The sequence below is a fragment of the Alosa pseudoharengus genome, unplaced genomic scaffold (assembly GCF_046254945.1).
Source record: "Alosa pseudoharengus isolate Yale_2024_CS ecotype anadromous, Long Island Sound unplaced genomic scaffold, YU_APseudo_1.1 YU_APseudo_1.1_scf_16, whole genome shotgun sequence".
Lineage (NCBI taxonomy): Eukaryota > Metazoa > Chordata > Actinopteri > Clupeiformes > Clupeidae > Alosa > Alosa pseudoharengus.
In genome coordinates, this window is record NW_027468630.1 from 29,369,899 (window position 1) to 29,381,440 (window position 11,542).

At 38.5% G+C, this 11,542-nt stretch overlaps 1 protein-coding gene across 1 annotated transcript; it reads left to right on the forward strand.

The window, feature by feature from the left end:
* Nucleotides 1–3,129: 3,129 nt before the first annotated feature.
* LOC143125856 (small ribosomal subunit protein eS17) lies at nt 3,130–10,375 on the forward strand. The gene is made up of 5 exons (XM_076287628.1): nt 3,130–3,198; nt 4,453–4,604; nt 4,704–4,809; nt 5,948–6,013; nt 10,250–10,375. The coding sequence occupies exons 1-5, from the start codon at nt 3,196–3,198 to the stop codon at nt 10,325–10,327; spliced, it is 405 nt and encodes a 134-aa protein (XP_076143743.1). The 5' UTR covers nt 3,130–3,195; the 3' UTR covers nt 10,328–10,375.
* The last annotated feature ends 1,167 nt before the right edge of the window (nt 10,376–11,542 follow it).

Genomic DNA, 11,542 nt, shown 5'->3' on the forward strand with positions numbered 1-11,542 from the left:
TGAATACTAGGCTATTTGTAAATCGATATAGTAAAATAAAAGATTTAAAAAAATAGGACTGCCAGAATAATTTGACTGGGCCAAACAATATCAGTGGCGGCAGCTTTGGCCGCCTGTTGCCGACCCATGTCGTAGATTATAGTTTAAACTCGAGGTGTGTCAATGATATTTTAATTTCATGTCGACTGAGCCGACAGGGATTTTACTTTTTTTTTTAAAGTATAACGCCCATTCAGCCGACCGGGAGTTCAGAACTGCATTAGGCGTTAGTGTTTATTATCTTCATGACTAGGCCTACAGGAGGAAGGCAGACAGTAGTTAGTCAGTTTGAGGACAATAAACGATGCCTCAAAGGGTCAAAATATTGGCACCAAAGATAATTGTTTATAACAGAACAAGTGACGGTGTAAAATTTAAAATCTTTGGCGGCACACATTAATGTGATTAGGAAAAATTAACGTGTATGATTGGTCCTTACTCATTGGTCCTTATCATTAGCATGTTATGCTGACAGCCCTAATATAAACATAACGTTAACCATCTCCTTGCTTTAACTAGTTGTAACTGTCGCTAGCTAGCTGAAGTATATTGTCGTATAGATGTAGCAAAGCATGTTCAATCTTTCTGCCAATTAACATTAGCCTATAACTTCATTTTACTCAATAGGCAAAACATACAAAAAATGTCACATGCAGCCATGCTTAAATTCTGCTCACTGCACATGTATTATAATATTCAGTATTCATTATTGAACGCTTAGCTGGAATGATGTTTTCCCCTATCATCCTATTTTTAAAGCAGGCCTACCTGCAGGCATGTAATTGGCCTACGAGCACTGCACTAGTTTACTAAATTACTTATTTAGGCTACTTGATTTATTTGCATGCTTGATTATTACACAGCCACATCATGTAAGCTGTAATTTAAGTTGATTGTTAGATCTCTTTAATCTAAGTGTGGTGTATTACTTGCAAAATAATAATGAATTACAACATTTCCGCGGAGAAAATGCAAAGTGTGCTTGCTCAAACTGTAGTTCACCAACAGGATCAGACACCGAAATTAAAACACTGCAGAGCCTTGTGTTTAACAAAGAAAGCACTGTTAATTGTCACCTGGTCCAGTTTCTGCAGCTCTTTCTGCTTTAACGGCTGCGGTCACCACAAATGATTGCTACCACTTTAGTTAATGTAGGCTATTCCACTAGCAGTGGTCATGGTATGGTTCAGAAGCGTCATTCTCAGATAGATAGATAGATAGATAGATAGATACTTTATTGATCCCCAGGGGAAATTCAAAGTCTCAGCAGCATACAGACAACACAAACACATTCTTTAACAGCAGAAAGAGTAATTAAAGTATATAATTTAAAAACACAACTAAGCAATAAGGACACTAGAAGATAAAGAATATGCTAAATATACTAAAATACAAATTATACTAACTAACACTTAATCTAAATCAATTCTAAAAACAGTATCCACATAGTGGTGATTAATCAATCAGAGGCGCTTGCAATGACTGAGGCAGGGACTGAGCCTGTGATTCTCTGTGCATAGTAAGGTATGGTAAGGTGCTCTGTGTGAATGAGTGTCATGGTGGTAGTGCAATGGTGATAGTGGTCATGGTGATAGTGCAAATGAGTAAGTCCAACAGTGCAACAATGCAGAAATAAAGTAAAGTAAAGTCTATATATCTATATATTTAACTATTTAAAGAAAATGTATAAGTGTGGCCACAGTTCGGCTGTGGCATGGAGGGGGGGGGGTTATGCATATGTGCTAATGTGCTAATATAGCACGCAAACAGTCATAAAGACAGTGGTAAAAGTGGCTAAGGGGACAGACAGTATTCAAACATGGAGGGGGTGAAGAGGCAGACAGACTATGCAGAGAAGTCTATCTCTCCTCTTCCCTTAAGTGAGGCATTGAACAGTTCAATGGCCCTGGGGACAAATGACTTTCTCAGTCTGTCAGTTGTGCAAGGCAGTGAGCGAAGTCTCCAGCTGATCAGGCTCTTCTGCTTAACAATAGTGCAATTACAGTACAATGTGGTTCTCCTCCGCAATGTACAATGTAGTTCTCCTCCGCTTCGCTTTAAATATGCACCTCACTTGTTGTATTTACAGTGCAACTGGAAAGTTTTCAGACCCTTTCAAGTTTTCCTCATCTTAAAATGGATTCAATTATTATTTTTTGCTCATCAATCAACACACAAATGCTCCAACACTCCACAAAAAACCAAGTGTTTGGATTGCTTTAAATTTATAAAAAAATAAAAGACTGAAATATTCCATTTACATAAGTATTCAGACCCTTTGATATGACGCTTGCAATCAAGCTCTGGTGCATTCTACTTCGATCAATGATCCTTGAGATGCTTCTACAATTTGATTGGAATCCACCTGTGCCTAAATGAATAAAAAGCCACGAAGTCGAGAGAATAGTCCTTAGACCTGCAAGACAGGGTTGTGTGAAGACACAGATCTGGGGAGAGACAAGAACATTTCTGCAGCATTGAAAGTGCCCAAGAGCACAGTAGCCTCCATCATTCTCAAATGGAAAAATTTGGAACAGCCAACAGTCAAACTGAGTAATCCAGGACGAAGGGCCTTGGTCAGACACCAAAGACCCAATGGTCACTATGAATGAAATCCATGTTCCTTTGAGAAGATGAGAGAAGTGTAAAAAACATTAGTGCAGTTGCCTTGCAGCCAAAGACCGTTCATAATAGAGTTTAGCAACTTACAGAATATGGAAAATTAATGATAAAAATGTTGTAAATTAAGATAAAAAACTGATGAGAAAATGTCTGTCACATGTCACATCAAAACCCTGTCAGTACATCAGTTCTAGTCATGAAAATACATAGTGTTGTGAATCTTCTTTTTCAAGCAATTGTGTAGCCCTAGGCTACATCATTCTGAAAGCAAGGCAAACAGTAGGCTTTGCTATTCAAGTCAGAACTCTAATGAAATATGCAAATCTTTCATCATGTAGGGCCTATTCTACTTTGCAAGGCTACAGTAGATTTAGATCTGGATGTTGTGACGCATTCATCTGTAACAGTGACTTACAGTCCACTAGGTGGCAGCATCGTGAATGTGATTTATAATTTCACCCTTTTATTTCCGGTTCTATCTATAAACTTCCGTCCGGCAAGGCTGGATTTCCTTTTCCCAAACTGGTAGCCAACATGGTAAGTAGTGAGACATTTATCACCTAAGCAATCTAGCGCCATCCTTGTTATATATTTTATTTTTGGACACTTAGTACATATTTGTAACATCGCACAAGTCATGTTTATCCTTAAGTTAAGCTTTGTGTCTGTATTTCTGATTGAAAATGTAACTACAACGCATACGATGTCATGTTGTATTCGCAAGCCTCAAACGCTAACGTTACATGGCCTAGCCAATTAGTTCTGAAGCTACGACAGTTTCTGCTTGTGATGTGTCGATGTATTGTATGCGCTGTCAACATAGACATTTGTGTAATCAAACCTGGCGAGGCAAATTGTTTGTATGCGTCTGTTCAGAAATCACTACGTCTGTAACGTTATCCCCACGGATAATGGAGGTGTTAGCTAACGTTGGTGTTAGCGCCGTCGTTATTGAGCTTATTAACAGCCATTCAGAAATTGAAACGTGCTCGCATTGGTATAATGTAACACCTGTGCGCGGTTTAACATTAATGTCTTATGTTCCTGTTGCTCAACAAACTTTAGGTCAGAGTTTTAGTGGTTAGCTGTGTTGTATGTAAGGATACAAGTTATTATTATTAGCTGTGTCTGTTCTTGACGGTTTGATAGATTGACTGTTGAAACCTCACTATCAACTGTATTCCCGGTCGGACAGATGTGCAATTTAACGTAATTTAAGTGCAATTAAGGCTAGATTGATCGCATCCTCGTTCACTTTTCATGGTGTTTGATCATGTGAAGGAAAGGTAGATATGCCTGCCTTCCCTCTGGCTGTCCAGACACTACTCCTCGACTTTCCTTCAGGTATGCAACCTAAAAGGAGTTGCAGTAATTTAAATTGAAAAAGGAGTGAGCTAAGTAGCTTTCATCAGCACCAACTATGTTGTTGGTGGAGGCTGGTAAGCTCATATGAGATTGAGAAATATAATGCGTGTAATTTGTCAATAGATACTTTTGTATGATGCATCTGTGCCTTCAATCAGTAGGAGTGAAATTAATTGATATGTTTATGAAACAATAACTATGAAGTAAGGCAGCATGGTTATTCACTGTACCCTTCACAGTCACTCTGGATTGTAGCGGGAGTGCCAATTTAGACTGGAAGTAATTTTTATATCTAACTAACTATAGTGTATTCAAACAGAGTTAACATTTAACGTCCTTTTTTCATGGAGCTACAGAACATTTAAAAAAATGTACTTAACAATAAATCTAGACAACATGCCTTATCAACTGAATCGTTCTGTTTAGGGACGCGTCAGGACTAAGACTGTGAAGAAGGCAGCCCGGGTCATCATTGAGAAGTACTACACGCGACTTGGTAATGACTTCCATACCAACAAGCGAGTGTGCGAGGAGATTGCCATCATTCCTAGTAAGCCGCTTCGCAACAAAATTGCAGGGTGAGTGCTAAATTAGATTTAATCTTTCATACTTTTAAGGAGGTTTTTGGTCTTCTAATGGTGATCTTTGTGTTTTTGTATATGTACCTGCCTCTAAAGATATGTCACTCATCTGATGAAGCGTATCCAGAGGGGACCAGTTCGGGGTATCTCCATCAAACTCCAAGAGGAGGAAAGGGAGAGAAGGGATAACTATGTCCCAGAGGTGAGTGAAGTCTTAGTGGTAGTGAATTCACCTACCAATGGCAGCTCTTGCTTTTAACCTAACAAACAAAAAGTGTTTAGCCAATCAAAAGCAGAGTAAGGTGGGATTCGTTGCAAGTTCTTGTAGGAAAGCGAGAAGACAAGACGGCTGAAAGTGTACGGGGAGTGAGAAAGCTACTGGAGGCCAGTGGATTGTAATGTGGTGAAATTACGAAGCGTTAGAAAATGAAAACAAAGAAATCTCAATCAAAATGGCCTATACATGGTTGGCTACTAGTTAATGTGGGTGTTATCAAAGGCGGAGGCACAACATGGGCTACAGTTGGTAGAGAGCTGAATGCATGTGCACGTTTGCGAGTGAATCCGCAACCTGCAGAGCTGCAGATAATCATAGTCTACTACAGGCCTATTTAGCCTACAACGAAGTGGAGTCAAACATGACTAGTTTTTTTTATTATTTTTAAGTAGACACTTGGTTATCCCAGTGAGGACTGTTGGTTAGTCAAATTGAATATAATGTGATTATTCATCAGTAGCCTAATTTATGCATATTTTAGCCTAGTCCCACACCAAAGTAACCCATTGTTTCCTGCTAACATTCAAACAATGAAATTTGATAAAAATGAGTAGGCCCAAATATTGTCTCCACTTGCCATTAAGAAAAGTTCTCAAAGTAATGGCTGAAAGCTGCTTAGCTTTTTTCTCATGCAAGCAATGTGTCCTAACCAAGTAGCGGAATGAAACATTGAAATTGCATTTGTAGTTAGTTATAATGAACAGTTTTATATTTGTCATCAGTCATCAGATTTCACTGGAAACATATTGTGGAAAGGGTTTTCATTGAAAGCATTCACTGCTTTATAATGGCATACATGCACAATAGTGTAAAAAAAAATTCAACAGTATTAATGATTTGCAGCTCTGGGCCTATAGTTTGTCGGTCTACGTTTTCTGATGTTTGATGTTGTGACTTGGTAGTTTACGATCACATTTTTACCAAGATATATAGTTATTAGTAGTTTTGATAGGAATTGCTTTCTATGCTTGTTCTGGATTCAGTCATGTTTGTTGCTGCTATGGTCATCTTTGCTCTTTCATTGTAAAATGCTATGAACTGACATTTTGACTACTTTTTCCAGGTGTCTGCTTTGGATCAGGAGATAATTGAAGTGGATCCTGACACAAAGGAGATGCTTAAGATGCTGGTAAGATCTTGAGTAAATGTGCATTAGCTGATAACATAGAACAAGTTCATGTGTAATGCCATCATGAGTCATACACAACCTGAGTTTTTTATTTTGCTTTTTTTATCCCCTCCCACACTGACAGTGGAGGCCACTGCAGGCATCTCCCTAAGCAAGCAAATAGGGATGCATTATTACACAGGGTTCCCACAGGTCATGGAATTTTGGAAAGGTTATTCCAGTCATAGAATATCAGGGAATTTTATTTTAGCAGTTTAAAATGTACTTTCCAAAATACATTAATACAAATAAATCCACAATGAATCGGTATATATATATGGGGTGCGTTTCCCAAAACCCATAGTTGCTAACCTGTTAGCGACTTTGTTGGTTGCAATGCAATTTCCTATTGCCAACCAACTAAGTTGCTAACACAGTTAGCAACTATGGTTTTGGGAAATGTGCCCCTGGTTATTATCTTTACTGCCTGCTTGAGTAGTTGTGGTTAACCCAACTTTGTTTATTCAATGCCTATTTATTAATTTCCCGCTCTAAAATAGTAAGATTCATGAACGCTTTGCAGCTGCTCCGAAATCTTTGGTCAGCATATTGTCCCATTCATTATATAGTAGGACAATTCTTTTTTTGTGTTTGTGTCAGGGAAAAGTCATGGATTACAGTAAACCCTATATTTTATATTATTAAACCAATGGAGCATTTAGTTTCAGGAGTAACTTAAAAAACTAGGCGCTTAGCCTACAATTACGAGAACAAACAGGTGTAGCCTTGCCTTTGAGAAATTAACTGATCTCTAGTCAGACACAGTGAGCCTATGACTCAAACCTTCCTCTGTTCAATGGACTTAAACTCTGTGCTTGCTTGTGCACAATCAAACACACCAACAGCAATTGCAGCCAGTGCCTAATATTTTTTTTGATCATAACTTTGTCCCTATTATGCTCCATAATAAGCCAGAGCCTATAACGACTCAAATAGCGGAAGACCGGTCAACATCAGCCTTTTTCCTGAAATTGGTGTCTGTATGTTCCCGTAACAGCTCACACGCGCATTGAGCTCGCAATGTTTTGCTTGTGTTGGAACTGTTAGTTAACTTTAGGCTACAGTTGAACTGTTACAGTTTAAACGGATAGTCAATGCAAGGATTAAAGTTCTCAGTCATAGGATGGATTTCCGTCAATTTGATTTTAGAAATGTCATATTTGAGATCGATGCAGATCCGATGAGAAAAAAAAATAGGAGGGGGGACTATCACCTTTGCTTTTCCAAAGAACACGTATGGAGGACTGTAACGGTCTAAAAGTTGGATTATAGTGACACATTAGATACAGCTGATGAGGTTGGCCAATCCGTTTAACTTTTTTGGATATGATATTGTGAGCTCTGTGCGAATTCGGAGAAGAATCGTAGGCTGTGTTCTTTCCGTGCATCAATGTAGACAATTTCTTACTATCGCGAACTCTTGTCAGGGGAGGTCATTCATTTTGGGTGTCACCTATGACTTGAACAGATAGCCTTCTGTGCCACCTGATGTAGGCTACTATTATTGTTACAGTTTTTAATCAATGCAACTAACATTATGTTGCGACGCAATATAAACCGTAGCCTATGCAATTTATTATCCCGTCTGTTATGACATGTACAACAATGTTTTTCACAATTTGCGACGAAAGGTTTTGACTGAGCGTGTTGGCATAAAAAAAATAATATCACCGTCATCATCGCGAACTGTTGAGTAAGGGGGTCAGTCTGTTTGTGACGCACACAGCCTTGTAGCCTATTTTGCTTAGGCCTCACTTTTAACGACAGTAGGCTGTGAGTGTATGTTGACAAAAAATAACCATACAATTAAAATAGTCAACTTAAAACTTTGCTATAAAATATTATTAATTTATAGCACAAAACCATAACCAGTAGGCCTACCAGAACCTCTCATATTAGAGTCATGATTTGTGTGCGTCTATTTGGCAAGGCCACTAGCTGTCATGGATGCGTTGTTGCTAAAGGAAGGCAGGTGTCAAAAGTTAAAAAATAAATGGAGATGAGCAGCTGTTGGAAACGGGAGAACTAACAAGCCATGGTGTAAAGAAATGAAAGTGCCAGGGGTTTGCTTTTGCGCGGTTCGCTGCAAGAAAATTGTTTATGGATGCAATAGGAAAACGTTTTAGCACGCCACCAATCAGAATACCGCCATAAGGTTAACGTTCGTGCACTTCAGGACATCTTCCCTACCTGGTGCAACTAGCCACCACGACAGAGGTAGGCTACGTTTATCTATGGCTGACCGTTTTTACGTTTAGAAAGTAGGCTACGCATGTTCTTTCATAGCGCAACACGACCTGTCCCTCACCATATCGCAACCTCTTGTCAACCTTATACAATCTGTTGCTGAAGACAAAAGCACCGTCTCCAGATTGACGTTATCAAATGCGCAGACCTCCTGCATGAGCACACACAGTATTGCTGCTCATTGGAAAACTGAGTTGTCTGTAAAACTCAAAATTACCCTTCTTTCATTAAATGCGGATGAGGCAACAAATGGAAATATGAACAATATCTAGAATGTTCTGATTCGTTACTTTGATGAGGAAATGGGAAGTCTTGCAAACTTGATTTTATAGATTTTACTTGGTGTTGAATTGCATATTAACAAGAAAAAAATCTCCCCTTTAAACACTTTTGGCCTGAAGTAATTAGAGTTTAAATTAAAGCCTTTCTACAATATTGCTGCAGTAGAAAAGAACAGCAATGTCTAATCAGCAATGGTCAAGGATGGTACTAAAATATATTTTTGTTCATCAGGAAAACTCAATCTCAATCAAGAACACTCTCAATTCGCCTTATTCACATGGCGGCCATTGGCGGCTAAAACGAGGCTACAGGGTACACAAACCATAGGATTGTTATGTTCTATGCATTCACCTGTAGGTGGCATTAATTATATAGTAAGTGTACCCTGTAGCCTCGTTTTGGTTTAAACAATGGCCGCCGTGTGAATAAGGCGAATACTCCCTTTACTTTGCTGTTTGCATCTTTTTGTACATTAAAAACCAATAGGTTGCGACCGCAAAAGGGGTGCTATCTCTATAGGTAGATAAGAACAACGTATGACTTATGGCCTGAAAAAAGTTCAGTCAAACGATTTTTTTTCACTTTAATCCCTGTCAGTGGTGTTAGTTACTACTCGTAAGTAGTGGAATTATGTGTGGTGGACCAGGTAATTTTGACTTGGTGATCAAAAATGTAGACCTGGATTTGATGTTGGCCGCGAATTCAGAACATTACGTTAATATCATCCTACATGGTGTCAGTGTAACGTAGCCTAGGCTACTCTTACAAATATTTGGCAGAGTCTCCTGGTTCAATTGTTTCCAGTTTCATAGAAATGAGGGGTGTTAAATTTGCAGTGACAACAAAATCCTACCTATAACATTAGGCCTACCAAGGCATCGCGTTGGATGTTTCTCCACTTGTTCTCTTTTCACGTATCTGGCAGCTAATCCATGTAGTGAAAAGGGATGGGCTACCCGTTCAAACGGAGGCCTAAAGTTGTTTTGTATAAATAGCATCGCTATGACCCTGATGTAGAGGGCAAGAAAGTATAATAGGCTCTCTCATGTGCTCATAACTTAGGCTATTATCAGGTCACTTGCTCATGATTTGCAGGAAGCAACTTACAAATGAGGTAGCCTATTGCTTCAATTTGCTTGCCATAATTGTAATGAAAAATATATTACTAGTAGTAAAATATTCAAATATTTAGTGGTAACCTTAGAAGCTACTCAGCACTGAAACCTGTCAAACGTTCTGTGGATGATGTGTTATGTATGACTACGGTTTTATATGCTATTGTTGCAACATGTGTTGATTGGTCCAAGACAAGTGTCATGGTTAAATTGGAATCGATGAATTTGACAATCATTGATTTTCAAATTCATAATCATGAAGCCTTGAAACTGAAAAAGTAAAATGGTAAACGCAGAATCTGAGGAATTCAATAAGGCTCCAGTGAAAAATCAATTCTGACATTGCTAAAACGTTCAACTCGTGAGATGTATGGTCATGCTCATATTAATACTTGTGTTGAAGAATACTCAGGAAGTAATTAATTGATTCAGATTCCCCTTATCCTCTACACCTCCCCACTATGGGTACATAATTGTAATTGAACTTCAATTACAGTGGGTGGTCTTAGTTACATTTTGAAGTTAAATTCTGATTTTGTTTTTCCTCCCTCAGGACTTTGGCAGCCTCTCCAATCTTCAGGTTACCCAGCCAACTGTTGGAATGAATTTTAAGACACCAAGAGGGGTTTAGTTGTTTTGTAAACTCAATAAAGCTAACATTTAATGCCAACAAACATAATTGTGTGGTGTTTTTGTTGAGTGTGTGTGTTTTGAGAGGAAAATAATTCCTACACTTGGGGACAACTTAAAAGGAGAAATCTGGCGAATTTTAACACAGTTCACAGAATACTGTCGGTCAGAGATAATCTGAGAAATCAGAAAAATTGGTGCTGCCTGCCGGTTTTATTTCAGTTAGCCTAATAGCTCGTTTGATTTGCATTGAGCTATTAGGCTAACTGAAATAATACCATGATCTCTCTAGGTATGGTGAAGAGTATGTGATGTGGGGCCATTTTAATTCCAAAGGCCAGGGGAACTTTATCAGGATTCATAGTATCCTGGATCCATCCAACCATTTTAAACTGGCCTTTAAAAATAAAAAATTCTGCCGGCCTCTGAGAATTTAACCTAAGGGTTTTTATACTTATCCATCCACCCGGTCTTTTAATGATGAACATTTATTTATGTATGATACATTATTCATTTACAAAGAAAATTGTGTCCTTAAAGGTTTTTTTTGGCATTTTTTTAAGGCATTAATACGATCAATTTCCAAGAGATTATTTTATTATTCCTAGTCAACTTTAGCATGGTTGCCTAAACTTATGCACACCACTGTATATCCCTCCGTTGCTTCCTGTAGCCTACCGTCCATAACTAAGTCGATCTCATGACTTCCCATTTCCAAGGAGACCAAACGTGAAGTTTGTCCAAAAAAGCGATGATGCGCCATTGCAGTGTTTATATATTCATATGAATGACAACATGGAAGCTCCAAATGAGGGCTGTAGCTGCATGTTACCGAATGGAATATGGAGGACCAAAGATGACCGGATAAATAAATGCAGACTTATGAGATGTAGCCTACAAATGGATAAGATATTTTCAGGAGCTGAGATCAACTACTCTACATACTCTAGTTTACAAGCCATTATGCTTGAATATGCATAGGACCTGGTTTTGTGAGATTACTTGTGGGTGGGTGGTTTGTTTGGAATCTAATCTAGCATATGATAACTTGCATTGCTGTGGGGTAAAATAAAAATAAAAGATTATACTGCACTGCTACCAAAGAGTTTAAAGATCTAGACAAAGATATTAATGATAATGTATAGCCCCCTTGTTGATGGGCAGCTTTGTTTACATACGCAGTGTGAAATGCTAGTCATATACCCTGCATCATAAT